This window comes from Phytophthora parasitica (genome assembly GCF_000247585.1).
Source record: "Phytophthora parasitica INRA-310 unplaced genomic scaffold supercont2.15, whole genome shotgun sequence".
NCBI classification, from domain to species: Eukaryota; Oomycota; class Peronosporomycetes; order Peronosporales; family Peronosporaceae; genus Phytophthora; species Phytophthora nicotianae.
Window position 1 is genome coordinate 732473 of NW_008649001.1, and position 16259 is coordinate 748731.

A 16259-nucleotide genomic window follows, 5' to 3' on the forward strand; every position below is an offset into this window, starting at 1 on the left:
GGGCTTTCGAAGTGACCACGGATGAGCGTCTAGCTAACGACGATGTTGAGGGTTCTTTCGTGGAGCGCATGGAAAAGCGTAGGCGCCTACGAACAGCAGCACGCGCTTCTGCGTAGTGTTCCGCCAACCTCCAGTATGGTAGAGAGGTTTTACAGTATTGACCGAACGACGTTCGGGCACGAGCGCAACGGACTGCAAACAATTACACTGGAGCAGATCCTGTTTCTTCGCCAGAACGCAGGCTACTGGGATGCAAGTGTTGTAGATAGAGCCCGCCAATAACTTACATAATGACATTATGTATGTTTTGCTTTCTTACAATGCCATTATTGATGACAGTCTTTTGCTGCCGGGGTGTCGACATTTTGTGCAACCAAGTGAACTACCAGTGAATTGATTGGATAATAAGCATGTGCAATCATATATAAGTTAATCACATTCGTTATCAAGTGACACATGCTAATACAGACCGTGTCCACCTTTTTTCCTAGCTGTCTGAAGTGGTTTCAGTATTTTAGTCACTAAAAGCTGCCGCCCGTACTTTGTCAATAGCAGCGTCACTTGTGAACCCTGCTCGTACAAGTCCAGCAACTTCATCCCAGAACACCTTACGACGACTGTACACAAATTTGTTGGCACCCCTTTCGACTGATGTAAAGTCTCGTGCTTGCTTCACTCCAGTGTATCCAAACTCGTACTCATGCCACGGTTCAAATAGATCCTTGGGTCTTTTCGAGAGTTTAACAGTAGCGCGTTGGATTCGCGGTGGGTTTAGCTCGCGTTCACCTGTGGGGTCGACTCTGCTACCATGTATTTGGCGTATCACCGGCTGCACTGCAATCCTGTTCACGCTCGCCTTTATTGTATGGAGCTCACGTTGTATCTCAGTTCGCAAACGCATCACCTCGCTCATTACCTCGCCGATGTATCGCTTAACACCAAAAAACTGCGAATGCATTGCTGCGAAGTCTTTGTGAGCAGTCGTGGTGTCTGCCACGGTAGAACTGTGCCCAGCTTCAGAGTCACAGGCAGTATTCAATAGACCGTCTAGCACTGGACAGGACTCCCTCACGACGGACTTCGAAGCGCTTCACCGTCTTAATGAGCTGGTTGACGGCCTCAGAACGAGTAGGGTTGCCTTCATGCCGGACGTTGTCCCATGGAATAGTAAGACGCGGCATAAACGACGAAATGGCTTTCTTGTACAACTCTAGAGTAGATGAGCGAGCGTGTGTTGGCTTCATGTCTTTCGTTGGTTGTTCACTTCCGTATGCACGGTGGTTCATCCATCTGCAGAGTTGCTCGGAGGTAATATTTAGCCGAGCTTGTTCACTGAAGTTCATGTCCGCGGAGTAGTTAACGCCGTCCTTGAACGACATGAACGCCACCAAGGCAGGCTTGTACCTCGACTGCTCCATTGTTATGGTAAATAAACTCAGTACGAAAAGTCACGTGCAACCCAAACCAAAACATGTGAGTTTCGTTATTGGCTTGGGTTACATTACCTAAGTCCAAATCAAACTGTGGATGCAACGGTAGTTGCAGAGAATACGGCTGCTAACGTCGCAGTATCGGCAAGATTTCTTGTCGGTGCTGTGACGAGAGCCAATCACAATCGCTAAATTCGAGAAATACAACCTCGGTTGCATTTTGACGATAATGTAATGGTACAATTATTTATTTTTCAGCAGTTCTTTCAATGCATCTACATGCCATAATCGGCGGCCCCGAACGCTATGCCACCGCCCCTCTTCGCTAGGTGCTGGAAGTACACCGGGCTTTTAGACTACCACAACTGCGTCTACGAAGAACCAGATGAAGATGATGCAATGTTTGCCGAGCTTGCGACGATGTTATCTCATCTGCACGTTCAGGACTCAATGTCCGCGGACGAGCTGCTGAACCCGCCGGACGAGAACACAGCTGCAGAAGATCCCGCAGACGAAGACTTCTGTGGAGTTGGTGACCAAGAATTGGCTGTAGATGGCTCTGAGAACGGCTCAGAAAACATGGACGAGGACGATATGGAGCGTAGTGTGTGGATTGAGGAGGACCTTGAGCCAGAAGCAATTAAAGAGCATCTCATGTGGGTCGCTAAGCTTCTAGTTCGTGCAGGTGCGACTGGCGTATCGGATAGATCGGTGAGCGGATTGCGAGAAATGCAGCGCACGCTCCGTGAAGAACTTAGAAGAAAGCAAGGCCACAAGCACCAAAAGTCTTTGCTAGATTTCTTCGGATGTACTGTACAGTTATGATTTTTCTTTAGTTAAGCACCCCAGAATAGGAATATTTGACTCCATTTTACGACTGAGGGTGAGAGGGAATAATATCTTGGGTTTGTAAGAGACTGGTCAACGGGAACCGCTAACTTATTGCTATTGAAGAGTATTCAATTTCTTGGGATTACTACCGAAGGGATCGTCTGTACCTGCCTATTCCTATTTTAAATTATTATTACAATATTATGCGGTGCTCAAAGAACGTTTTTGCAATAATTCCCCACCCGAAGGAAGTAGGTGGTAAAACCAGCACCACTGATCCTCTACTCCAAATTTAAAACCACATTATACATGAACAGAAATCTGTCTGAATAAGGAACGGGGTTTCAACTAATAACCTCGCAATTTTTATAGTCGGGAAAGATTGAGGGAGATGGGATGGGCAAGGTACTGACAAAACAATCCAGGCACTGACTTTGATTTCAATTTAAAAAAAATGGCGCATTTGGTGATCTTCCTTCGCTTCAAGCCCTACGTGCCGAACTTCATTCTTACATTTACATTCAAGTTCACTAGCCTCGCCTCACCATGAGGTTGGTCTCTCTCTAAGCAACGTCCGTGTTGAGAAGCTACCCCCGAACACCACCGCCAAGATACAGCCGCTGGATCAGGGGATTATCAATAGCATCAAACGCTCCATCTTGTCGCAAAAAATGATGTTCGCATTGGATCGCCTGGGCGAAGGCCTCGACAACCCTACAACGTCGACCAGCTAACTGCACTGCTCTGGTGCGAGGCTGCATGGTCTAAAGTTAGCGCTTCCACGATTCAGCACTGCTGGAATCACTCTGGTCTCATTCAAAAGTCGAATCTTCAATTTATTCTAACTTAATTCAATACATGCACATCGGAATCCGATGATCGGATATCATAGTCGGTTTTTAGCGAGGCATTGTCAGCTTAAGCAATCTCTTCCTTAATTTATGTCAGGCGTTCCTTATTGAGGCAGATTTCTGTATTGCATGTATGTCTTCAGATTTGGGGTGCCGCCAGTGCTATCATCACCGATATGCAGTCACAACTAATAGTATAGAGAAAATAACATCGTTTTGACGGTGCCAGGACAACAAATACGTTGGAAAGGATATCCCGTCCATAAAGCACCGCCACTACTTCGATACTGAGTCATAAGATGATGTGTGGCTTGTATTAACGGGTGCAGCTATCGAAATATTTGACGCGCATTAATAGCAATAATATGCTATGCCTCCTTGAATCAATAATACTAATATGTGGTAGAAAAGGTATCAATGCTATTTATTTGTAATACTACCTCCGCTTAGGAAATAACCCACATTTAATAACAAAAAAATGCCGTAAGAGCTCCGCCTCGTTCCTTTTCGGGGGAAGATGTGTAGAGGTTTGCTGTACGGACCTCTTGCACAAAATTGGCTATTGGCAGTAGTATCGCGCTAGTGCAAAGGGCAAGTAAATGAGAGAGGTAAGAATCTAAAGGCAACTTGCATGATCAGCATGTAGCCAGAGGCGTACATTCTCCACCAATTTAGCTCAATCTTCCCTCACGAGGTATGGGAGGCAGCTGAGGTTCATCCCACTTCACAACGCAGCGCAACATAGTATTAGTAGTATGCTCTCGCTTGAGCAGTAGAGTAGCAGGGCATCACTAATTTGAGCAAACGACGGTGCAGTTTGCCATTTTTCATGCGAGGCGCTAGATAAAGCGCAATCGATGTGTGTTTCTTGGCGCCAGCAACTCCTTCCGTCATCAAGTAGTAGAAGTATACTTTTTTTCGAGCAATGGCTAGGGCAGCTACAGTATACGCACATTTAGTCTTCAATAACCTCCTTTTTAAACTCCCCCATAGACGTGGAAAACTAGTAGTCCCTATAATACTACGTAGTATTAACAGTATCAAGACATGAAAAAAGAAAAAAATCGAAGGAGCTTTTATAAACTGCCTTAGAACACTAGAGTGACTCTGCTACTTTCTCAACCTTTCTCAAAGCAACAGATTCAAACTTCTCGAGACGGTCTGGGTAGCGCGAGTAGTAGATGTCCAAATACTTCGTATAGTGCTTGTAGTTCGCGTCGGCAGTAGGGTCAAGTCCCTTTTTCATGAGCTTATCGAACTCGAATTTCCTGAAGACATCCTCCGGCGTCAGATCATCCACCAACCACCGATTGTACATCTTGTCCTGCTTCAGAAGCTCTTTAGCCAGTCTCTTCTGTTCCTTTTCATTCAATGCCTTCAGTTTCTGCGCTTGTTTTAGCTGTTGTGCCACTACTTTCTCTTTTGCTTTGGCTTCCTGTTCCTGAACTTTTCGCCGGGCCTTTAGTGCCTTTGATTCCAGCTTTTCCTTAGACTTCTTTAAGGCAGCTTCCAGCTTTGTCGTATCTTTTAGTTGCTTCGCAGAAAGTTTCTCTTGTGGAGTCATTTTTTGCTTGGCTGACCACTTCAGCTTCATGAACGAGAGCTCATTCTTTAGGCCATCCAAGGAGATCCCTCTCTCTTCATTGTTGGTTTCAGCGGTGCGCAGGAACCGGATGCCGTTCTGGTTGTTGCTCGCAAAACTAAGCGTATCTGCCGACGTCAAAAGATGGCACTGGAGGGTGGAGAGGAAGGCTAGTGCTAGCAGTAGAGTCTTGTACGGCCGCATCAAGAGAGGAACGTCGTAGTCGATTGCTCCAGAGTCTTACGTAGTTGAAAGATAAAGGGAAAATGAACTGGAAAGCGATCGTTCGTCTTGTGCGGTCAAGACGAGTGATCGGTGGTGCTCGTTGTTACACGGACCTTGTAGCCACAGGAGATGGCCTATCCTGGACATTATCCGGATAGGCCAGTGATTCCCAGTGCATGTTCCCATCTGCTCGTTTCCCAGAGATTGAACAACATATCGGTTTAATACCGACGGGACATATTTTACAAATGCCAGTGTGCTGTGTGCTACGGGCGTTGTTCTTTTAATAGTGAGTCACGGCCGTGAGATCTGGATGCATGTACATAGAGCTATCGCATCACTTTTCGTCTACTAATCATGGTCATTGCAAATTGCAAAGCAATATCGTTTACGAGTCTAAGTAAAACGTAGCCAGCCGACTGCAAGATGACAAGAAAAGTACAAACTAAACCTGTTAAGTCGCATTTTACCTTTCAAATGCATAGTCTTTCATTTATCATAAGGCAAGCCGAAGTTCCGCCATTCGAAGTCCAATGCGGAAATCTGAAGTACTTGGTGTGATCTCACCCCTACCAAGACCGTCAGATGTAGCATTCTAGTGGTCTAACAAAGTATGGTAATTAGGCTCACCAGTGCATACGAAGAGTATAACTTTGCTGAAGGGGAACTGCAAGCCGGAAAACTCCCCATCGCGTAGTTGACTCCCAGCAGTTCCTTTTGCGCAAGTGTCTGTTGCCAAAAACTGGTGCCTGTAACAGGCTCCAGCAACAGGCAGCCTGTCAGGCTCGGTTGCTGTATCTGCTCCCATCACTGCTCCCTTCAACAATATGGTATTATAGTACGGTGTTTTTCACCATCCAAGACCGTCAAAAGAACACCATACCCTACTGGATGTTTGGTGTCATAGGTAATTAAGTTTTACATGATACACCTCTGACACTAAACAACTGGAGTAGGTAGGGTTTTTTTGGTATTAATTGGCGCTGCTGTCAAAGTTTGACTCAAATCTCGTTGTACGACTACTATTGATAGTCGCACTAATGTTGTTATAATATGGCTCTCTTTACTGTTATAGCGTCAACGCCCCATTTGGCCCAAATGATTGAAGATATTATCCCTATTCGGTAGAGTGTTTGCCCATACCAACACTGAGGGCGTCCATTTATGACTTTTCAAAGCGGTGCAAATCCTCTTTTTCATGGGAACAATTCGCAAGCAGGGAAGGAAAAAGAAATGGATTGGCATAGACACTAGCGCGTTTCGCAGGCATGGGCTACATGCATTTGGCAATCTGTACATAAAAGCCATAACATCTTTTGAACCAAGCGAATTCGGCGTGTGTTCCTCGACCTCGGACTCGAGATCGCCATAATCTCACTCAACTTCTCCATACTGAGTCGGCTGTGGAGGCGTCCAGCACGTCCGTACTGAAGTCCTTCGTGAACGCGTTCAGCTAGCTAGTACTCGAGTTTGGCGTGAACGCGTCCAGCATGTCTATTAGTCGAGTCCACCGGGGACTCAGCCTGCATGTTCGTACTCGATTCTGCCGTGAATCCGATCAGCCTGTCCGTACTCGAACTGGCCTTGAACACAACCAGCTTCTCCATATTCATCGTCGTGAGCCTGTCTAGCTTGTCCGCATTCGAGTTCGCGATCCCGTCTTGCATGTCATCACTCGAGTCGCTGTGAAGAAGTCACCCTGCATTTCTGGAGTTGAGTCCGCAATGGCTAGCGCATCAATACTCCCTCTACATTGTATATTTTCTTTTTATTAGAAGCTTGTTGGCCAAAGTCTTCTTAGCGCTGTACTATCTCAATGCAGCTCACGTTCCTCAGTGTGGTTGCTTAGATAACTTCAATGCGCTCTCTTCAGTGTTACTAAAGTGCTTAAGTCAACTTCGACGTGTGGGTACAAAAAGAAAGCTGCCAAAACGGGTCTTCTTCGTGTTAACGCTGTTATTCTGGACAGATCCGTTGTTGCTGCACCCAAGGTCAGCATAATATAGCCGCCTTCGCCGACAGGTTGAGTACCGATGTCGAGGTCGTCGAACAGAGCCATTGACTCAAAGAAATGCCATCTTAAATGTCGAGCCACTTTAATATAGTCAACCCCTACCGCTCAGTCGTTACGAGAGCGTAATGAACCTTATCTGAACGCATATGTAAACACCAGTCGTGCGCCGGCACCCGCCTGCAAGTGGAATCAGGCATAGCTAGTGTCAGTTTACATTTTAGTAGTCATTTCATTTTGTACATTTCGGCATCGTCACCAGGTAGACAAAGGTGGGGGTGTCGATCACTTACCCGCTTGGCCGCGCTTCACAAGACTCGTCTCGACCGACGGAAGTACGTATAGGATTACAAACTGTAAGCAAGGTCATAGATTTTTAGTGTTAGCTGACCGACTTGTAGCATCCGGATACAATAGGTTTTTACTGGTACAAACTCAACTGAATTTCTTTTACCGAAGTGAAGCTCTAGAATAAATTATCCCCAGGTACTTAATAGTTTTTTCAATATTCTGGAGGGTCTCCATACGTTGCTATAGAGGTCCCCATTTGAAGACTATATAAACTGCCCATTTGTCATCAAAAGAGATTTGACAATACTCCAATTTCCCATGTCTGACGACGCCAGTCACTAGCTTAGTGGCGTTACAGTACATGTACGGATGTGTGTATCCACACATGTACGGTACAGCATCGATAATGACGACAGTACAGCAATCTTACAACACCGACACGGCACCGATTTCAGATCTTGATGATACCCAAATAAACTATGTAAAGGCGCAAAGCAAAAAATGGGTGTATAGACCGGCTATTTCCAGTCCCGGCTGCAGTAACTGGTGTGGTTCTATGCCTACGACTGTAGGCACAGCCTAAGTTCTTGAGCATTATAATATCTGCCGAACCCGAGGGCTTCATCGACAATATCGCCCTCGTCAATGTCATCTACACCGCTCTACTGGTATTTCGCGTAGACGTAACCGTTCAAAAATGCGTGCTAGCTCGCCAGAAGTGGCATGTATGCGATGACATTTGGTGCACGGCTTGACGACCGTACTGCTCTCTATTTGGCTACATACAGTATGCCTTGACATAGGTATTCAGTACATGTAAGCAGGCTTCAAAAATAAATGCAATGTGCACAGAAAATGGGCTCACTGCCTGAACGAGTTTTCATAGATTCCTGTAGAAAAAAGGTATTCACTATGTATTACTTATTCTCCATAATATGGATACTATTATTATTATTATGGAGTATTAATATATATAATGGACGTATCTATCACTTGCACAAAATCTGCAGGCTACATTTTGGGGACCATGAGTTTCGAAGACCACGTTGAATCGTTTGGAAACGTACCAGCCCTACTGTTCGCAGCAGAGAGCTCTTTCTCCCATTTGCTTCAGCTCGTCATGACCAAGTCCCGATCAAAGTGCCCAACTGTAAAAATGTCATCGCCGTTTTATGCAACCGCATAAAGTGTGCGCTGGAAGAACGCGATGCGTGGGCAACCACACTACGAGACTGATCTGTGGGCCTGACCGCTGTTAATAGCTGCAGGTACAAACGATCGTGTGGTTCACGCTATGGTTGTGTCTGTGATAGCGTCGCTATCGGTAAATTCTGTAAATCATTTTGAGTGTCAGTTGAAGCCACCCACGCACGACATTATAGCTTCAATTAGCGCAAGAAATCTACTAAACCTACGGTTTTCAGAGCCTTCCGGCGTGATAATCTGCCACAGCGTCTTCAGTCCCAACACCCTCAACATTGGAGTGAATATAACACACTGCTCGTCGACAGCTTCGGACAAATATCTTCGTTCAGAACTATCAAACCTTTTCAATTTCGCGTATCATACTGAAAGCCATTTTTAGCGGGTTCAAATGCATGAAGAACAAATTAAGATAACTGCTGTCCGACTTGCATTACATTTGTAGAGGAGGACCTTTACGCAGGGTATTATCACTGAATGACTTCGTTTAACTGCGATCGATTTTCTTAACGTTTTCAAACGGCCTTTATTTACCTTCATACAGGCTTCAGGCATAAATGCCTGAATTTTTGAGAATTGGTACTATATCGTTGACAGGTACAGGTGCTGTAAAACACAATTGCGCTAGATTAGTTTGTTCTTGATCGATGGAGGTGCTCAACCCTGTAGCACCATAGGAATGCTGTAGTGCGGTGACACCGAGCATATGGGTTCTATTTACAACGAGATGATATTACTTAAGTGCTATATTACCTACGGTAATTAGTCTGACTGAGACTATTTTGTGTGGGTGGTTTTTGTTTTCGTTTACAAATTAGTCTGACTCAGATTATTTACTGGCTGAGACTATTTATGAACTCAAAATTACGTGCTCCAAAAATGGAGAGCTCGCGGGGACTCGAACCACCAGCATCCATCGTGGCTAGTCGTGACACAAACGACTGAGCTAAATCAACCAGCTATGTAATATTAACCTTTGGATTAATCATGTTTAGGTCTGCTTCACATTCACAGGCTCACCTTCAAAGTGCGCGCGGTGCTTCCCAATGATATCTTGAAGATGCGGGTAAAGTTGCTTAACAGATCAAGTCCATCGATTCCGAGCGACAAACCACAACGTACCATTACCTTACGTGCGTAAGACACACCATTCTTGTCCTTTTGGTGATTGACGGCTTTTTGACCACCTCGGCAGGAGGTTGCAAGAAAAACTTTTTTCTGGGTTTTGAAGCTTTCCTGACCACGCACCATCCTTCTTAATCTTATTTTGCCAACAACTCGCTTTGGTCAATTCCGTCTTCTTTTCGTTCCACTTGACCTTCCATGCGTCCTTTATCTTAGAGATTACGAACGAGTCCGCTGGTTGGCAGAGGTCTGTAGGTGGGAAATACTTGAGATTGGAATTGATAGCGTCAAGTTCAGCGCAGTATTCATCCGCACCCAGATGTGTCTAGATAAATAGTTTTTTTTTCGCCCGTACACGTCTCCACGCATCGCTCACCTCTCTTTCAGATACTTTCGAAAAAGCTTTGTGTTATCCTCCCCTTTCTGCATGGCCGATAGCCTACACCAGGGATGCTGTCAGGAACACCGAATAGGATAATTCCCTCAGAGTTCAGAAAAAGCATATTTGGGAGGGTGAGGGGTATACACGCGCGCTTGGGCCTCCGGATAGACGGACGACCATTGCCATTCCTTCATCTCCAGATACGACGTCGGCATACTTGACAGTCTTGTCGCCAGAAGAGCCAAGCGTCTTGCCGTTGTCAAAGTCTACGATGAAGTGGGTTTCGTCAATATTCTCAATTTCATTTTCGTCGAGCGATCCGTCGGCAAAACCTCGCTGCAACTCGCCAAGATGGAATGCCACATCTTTCTCGATGTGCAAGATTTTTGCCTCACTGAGTTGTTTAGGCCCTGATAACCATTCGATGCGCTTCCATGAACGATTGAACCCACCGTGGAGTGATCGTTTTAATGATCAGGGCGCCTCTAGAGTCAACACTCCTGGCATTGTAGGTATTTGTGCTGTCTCGGAGGATCTGTTTTGCAAGTTGTAGCAGCAACGTCGGTTCAAATTTCACACCGAGCTTTCGGCGTCTATCAAACTCGTCTAGAAGCAGTGGGTATAGCCACTTTACACAGACGCTCCTAGGTCTCCCTCGTTCATCACTGACTTTAGTGCTGACACGCTGTCTTCCTCCTCGCCGACGGGCGGCAATGGGGACCGAGCCACGCTCTGCCTTTAGAATACGATCTCGTTTTTTCACCAATCTAGTGCTTTGGCCAAGTTAGCTGCTCGGGTAGCCGAGTTAAAGATATCAGGGAATTTATCCACAGAGTTAGCAAACATGCCTTTGTTCCCGTAGCTCACCTCGTACTCTTTCATCCAGCGTACAACTTTTCAGCGATGGGCGATACTACTCGTGGACTGTGTGTGGCGCAACAGTTGGCGTGGCTGCGAATATAGGCTTCGTGTGGGGTCGGGCTCAACGTCCGAGTCACCGTCCGACAGCGCGGTGGTATTTCTGTTATAGTATCCGTATATGCACGAACGACATGAACAAAATAAAACTCTATCAGCACCATGACTTTGATCTACTTGAGGCCATCGCTGAGTAGTCCGTATTTCATTCCTGGCTCATCATTACTACACAGGAGTCTGTTGATAGCATCCATTACAATGCGGCCGGCGTCCTCTCACCCCGCTATGACAGCAAGTTCCTTCTTCTGTACCCTTCTCAAACGTCGCCAGATCGTCTGTAGCAGGAAGCACTGTGGCGAAGCTGAGAGCACAGCGATCAATCCACAGCACAGCTTCTATACGCACACACACCCGCACCAAAAAGCGTCGCCCTCGTTGACCTCGCCCTTGCCGCACTGACAGTATCTTAACTAAACCCCCGCCTCGAATCGATACTGTGGATAGAAGAATTAACGGTGCCTTTAGTATATCAGATTTGCATGCCGTATCATTTAGTGATACATCCGATTAGAAAGGGCATTAATAGAAGGGTGGACTCTCTCACCCGCGTATTTGGCTGCGAGCAGTTGGTCGGGGCGACCAGCATTTTGCTTTCTCCTCGCCACCCCCCAGGCCGTCTTTCTGCCTCCCTCTCCATCCACAAGAACCAGCGTGAAATACGGGGAGCATTCGTTGGTCTAGCTCGACGACCATGATCTCAGTGATACGCAAGAACGATCAGCACGCGGGAGGAGAGAAGCAAGCCAAGCTGGAAGAGCAGCTCCCACAGCTACTCATCAATAGTGTGGCCCTTCAAGCCAACAACCAAGCGCAGCGCCCGCCTCCAGACGAGCCCAAACCTCGCGTTCCAGCCTTAGTCAAGCCCTGCTTAATCGTATCGAAGGCCTGCTGACACTCAGCAGTCCAAATCCACTCAGCTTTCTTCTTAAGAAGCTGCGACAACGGGCGAATCTTGCCTGCATACTTCTCATCGCATACACACCTCTACATCACAAACCCAACGAACTGCCTTGGTTCCTTGATGTTGGATGGCGTAGGCCATTCTTTGATCATCCTGATCTTCTCTGGGCCAGGGTATACACCATTTTACACCCAAAAAAGGGTATCGCGCTCGCCCCGAAGATACATTGCCTTATAATGAGCTACTCTCAAATCAAAACGTTTGGTGCTTACTGCCGTGAGATGGATGTCCCTCTCACACATGAGGATCTGATAGAACCCGTCGCGCAGATCAAGAGCACCAAAGAAGGTGCTCTTGACCATCGAATCGATGATAACATCTTTTCGTGGTATCAGCGTCTGCGCTGGTATCGTCGCATCGTTCTCTTGTTATGCGCATCAACGATGCGGTATCCGCCCTGTGGCTTCTTGACTCAGAACGTTGGTGCACTGTGCGCGGACTTTGATTCCCGCACTTGTCCTGCCTTTCGGCGGCTTTCAAAGGAGTCGCCGATAGCCTTTACTTGATCGACTACCGCCGCGTCACATAGTACTTCGTACCCGGCACGAGATCAATATCGTGCTGTATGCCCTTGTCTTGCGGAAGTTCCGCAAAAATTGCAGCCAGAAGCACATCCTTGTGCTCCAGCTGAACATCGCAGAAGGGAGTCGACTTCAGAGAATCCCAGCTCTGCTTTTCGAAGCGCTTCTTAGTTTTCGCACTGAGAGTGTCCTAACTCCCAGTGATACTCGCACTGTGGAGTTCCTTTAATTCCATCGAACAGGTCCAGCTCATTGCTGGAAGCGACGTCAACTCCAACGCTAGCGTTGGAGGATTCTCCAATTGCATTGACCGGAACTGATGTTCAGTACTGGTCCGCGTCAAGACGTCTAGACGCTCGACGTCTTCTCCGAGGTGTGCCGGGTAGACATTTCTCGTAGCGTCTTGGTCCCAGACCTAGACTTGCGCCGTCTTTTCTTCTTGCAGCCGCCAGCATCACTTGCCGCATCACCAACCCGTAAGTTGGCCACGGCTAGATCCAAGACGATATGGTCGTCAGCAAACACCCGGTATTTGTGCGAAAAGCGTACAACGCACTTCTCAGTCCTCATGGTGGCACCAGTTGTCAACCAAACTTCTAAAACACTTCGAGGTGTTTCAACCTCGAAGTTCAGCTTCGATAGACTTTCCAGTCGAACACAGTTGTTCGACGCACCTGAGTCTATCAAAGCACAAAGAAAGCCCGCCCACTTCGACCTCAGGATGGCATGGTTTGGCTTGTCATCGTGCTTCGCACAGCGAGAGCGTCTCTCGTTGGGGGCTAAAAGGCCGAAGCATTCGATAGGTCCACTGGTTTTGGGCCTTGCGTTCTCACCACTGAACATGCCATCCTCGACACGTTCGTATGCAGCTTAGCCTTCTTCAAGTTAAACTCCTCTTGCATTGCAAGAGTGTTTGCAGTCTCGAGGGTAATTGGGTAATCTCGGAAGAGATAGGTCTTGACAGGCCCATCCTTCAAGCTTTCCATGAACGTGACGACCTTAGTCGCTTCGTCAATCTAATTGGTCACGATGTTCGAGGCCAAGTTCCGTGCACGTTGGGCGTAAGCATGAACGTCATGCTTATCTTGCGTTCTACACGCGTGTTTGCTGCCATTCCAAACCTTTTTCTTTCATGTCCACATTCTATTTCGCGGCGCTAGACCTTTTATTTCGGAATAGGGACACTATCACTTAGTGTACAATGTTTGCACTTCCAGTTAGCGTTGCCGAGATGTTCTCGCAGTTCTCGCACACAGTATTTTATGCCCTGCAGCACCGGCAGCAGCGGAAGTGGCGTTTTTAATAGCGCTGGTTTGGGTAGGGCTCAGGGTGTTCCGTGTACTTAGGTGGTAGGATCGTAACTTGCTCAACTTGATCTTCTCGATGCTTAGACCGTTGTAAGCACTGTCTCGGCGACGAAGCATCAAGAGTGCACAAATAGAGTCAGGTCTATGCAGAGCCAAGACAGTCTCGAGCAGTACGTAGTGCCAGCCGACGAGAACGCACATCGATACAGTACCGCTGGTACTTCACTAATAACGAGTTGGGACAGACTCCGTTACGCCAGTCAATTGAAGATTTGACGACAGGAGCTACAATATTTCGACCTCCTGTGGCTTCTGGGCTTGCTGACAGGTCCAGAGTGTTGACACCATTGGTGAAGAACGTGGAGGGGAATATGAGGCAATTGCAAAAAGTAGCTCGACTATAATGTTATTTAGGTTACAATTGCATAACAGCTAAATCTAGTTCACGGACATTTATTGCTCGCAGCTCTACCCCAGAGTTATTTGTGCACTGACTGAAGTGTAGCCAGGCGCTGTGGTGATTCCAGCGCTACATGCGCTATGAAATTAGAATGACCATTCAGTAAGACTCGTTTATGCATGTTTGCGTTCTAATCTCCTCCACATTGTTGTATTGGTCGGATCCGTACGTGTTTTGTTGTGTTTTCTCTGCAACGCAAGCTGGCATGTTTGGCGACAAAGTTTGTGGCAACACCCATACACAACTGATATTACAATTTGCTGTGCCACTCATATATTATTAAGGAAATCCGAATTTACTCGGCCTCTGCCAAACTTTGTGCCATTTACTCTACTTCTACCACAACTCGCTCGTTTCACTAAGCGCTTATTCACCGTTTCGTTGGGGACTGCAGAGATTTCTAGGATACCACTCAGGGATTTCATCTATAAATGGCTATATTTTCGCTCACGTGGCCCAACAAGTCTATATACAGTGTACGAAGAATGCATGTACATATGTCAGAGTGTTTTTCGTAAATCAGGTCAAGTTTGTGATGCAACAGATATTGCAAGCTTGACCTGATTTATGTGGATGGAGCGGGCCCCAAACCGAACTACTAACAAATAACAGGCTCATTCTATAAAAAAAAAATGTGATTCTGGTTGCGTAGAATTCTACAAGATTTAGGTCGCCACATACCAACGATAATCAGTGCATTTCCGCAGGTAACTTACTAGATATATTTGGCGAATCAAGCCTTTAGTGATTTCTGCGATTGCTTGCGTGTTTTCCGCAATGTTAAACGTCAAAAAAAAAACTTGTAGATTTAAGGTTTTACAAGTCAATTGTGACAACAGGTTGTGGTTTGCATAGACCTCTATGCTATGCATCCGCGGACCCACCGGCCCGCAAGCCATGCTGTCCTCCAGAATATCTATTTTAGTCATGACACAACGTTGAAAATGCCTCCTTTGGTATGTGTGTGTGTGCTTGTGTTCAAAACGGTGCATTGTTTAAAGCTGAAAACTTATACTAGAATATCTGGAAGCAATCCATAAAATGTTAATTTGTTGGAGCCGATATCTGAAACCGACAACCCCAAGCTGGAAAACAAAGCTAGGCGGAAAATCAAGTTAATCGTCAAATGACGAAATCTGCCTGTCAACTATGATCCGTCAATCATGCCCCCGTCATTTGCTTAGCAGGGCGTGTTATACAATCCAATAGTCTATCAACACCAGAAAATCGAATTTGGACCCATCAACTCCTCAGTGGATTTAAAGCTGCAATCTATAAATGCAAAGTTCAAATACTCGTAATCCATTCGACAAAGTCATGAAAGCTTGAAGATACTCTGAAATTTAGCTAACAAATTATGCATATCTGTCTGAGAATTATATAACCCCTCCAAACCGGGAGCTGCAAAGAACTTGTAAACTGCATATGCAGCACAATTATGCTTGATGTTTGTATATAAACATGGTTAGGGAAAATAGGATTCACGATGCGTTGCAACACAGACGTGCTAATCTAGCATATAAGCTGCATATTCCAATCAGATTTGCCCCTCAAAACTGCAGAATGCGTAAAGTGACAGGGCACCCGCGGAACAAAACCGCGAGCACTGAATCTCTCTTTTTCTGAAATTTAGACATCAAAACTTCCCCATACTAAAGTTTATATACATAGTAGGGGTGTCAATCATAAGTATTTGCAAACGCTAGGCATGCATGTGTGTGATTTCTTGAAACGCAAAGTTTTGGCGTGAAAACAATCCGGCAGGCTAGGATTCAGGATGGGAACTTGTAAAGACATGCAACTATTTTTGAAGCTCAAGGTGCTTGACACTGGTGTAAATCACAAGCAAAGAAACTTTGAACATGTTCTGCATATATTCAGCTCAATATGCAAGATATTATGCAGCTTAGCTCTGTTGGTGCGTACGTCGTCTCTTGGCAGAAGCCGGGGAGTCAAGTGTCGAGGGCGTTCCAGGAGCAGTCTCAGTTTCATTTGGCTTCCGTCGTACTCGGATCGACTTGGCACTATCAGTTTGCCATTCACCCACTCATTGTGCCAGATATCCCAGCAATTCATGGCAGTCCCTCGAACATTGCGACGC

The 16259-nt window shown here is 46.2% G+C and overlaps 4 protein-coding genes across 4 annotated transcripts; all 4 read right to left on the minus strand.

Moving 5' to 3' along the window:
* Positions 1-514: 514 nt before the first annotated feature.
* PPTG_08201 (hypothetical protein) lies at positions 515-1418 on the minus strand (the record flags this gene model as incomplete). Its single annotated transcript, XM_008903141.1, has 2 exons — positions 515-990; positions 1073-1418. The coding sequence occupies 2 exons, from the start codon at positions 1416-1418 to the stop codon at positions 515-517; spliced, it is 822 nt and encodes a 273-aa protein (XP_008901389.1).
* A 2777-nt stretch (positions 1419-4195) lies between these two features.
* Positions 4196-5135, minus strand: PPTG_08202 (hypothetical protein). The gene has a single exon (XM_008903142.1). It carries the CDS (start codon positions 4896-4898, stop codon positions 4209-4211), a length of 690 nt encoding a protein of 229 aa, XP_008901390.1. The 5' UTR covers positions 4899-5135; the 3' UTR covers positions 4196-4208.
* A 1241-nt stretch (positions 5136-6376) lies between these two features.
* PPTG_08203 (hypothetical protein) lies at positions 6377-6586 on the minus strand (the record flags this gene model as incomplete). The annotated part of the gene is made up of 1 exon (XM_008903143.1): positions 6377-6586. The coding sequence occupies one exon, from the start codon at positions 6584-6586 to the stop codon at positions 6377-6379; it is 210 nt and encodes a 69-aa protein (XP_008901391.1).
* Positions 6587-9157: 2571 nt separating this feature from the next.
* Positions 9158-10813, minus strand: PPTG_22340 (hypothetical protein; the record flags this gene model as incomplete). Its single annotated transcript, XM_008903380.1, has 4 exons — positions 9158-9168; positions 9673-9814; positions 10076-10360; positions 10799-10813. 4 exons carry the CDS (start codon positions 10811-10813, stop codon positions 9158-9160), a joined length of 453 nt encoding a protein of 150 aa, XP_008901628.1.
* Positions 10814-16259: the final 5446 nt, after the last annotated feature.

What these genes read in the sequence shown, in the direction of transcription:
- PPTG_08202 (XM_008903142.1), bottom strand. Translation starts at nt 4,898, where the DNA reads ATGCGGCCGTACAAGACTCTACTGCTAGCACTAGCCTTCCTCTCCACC.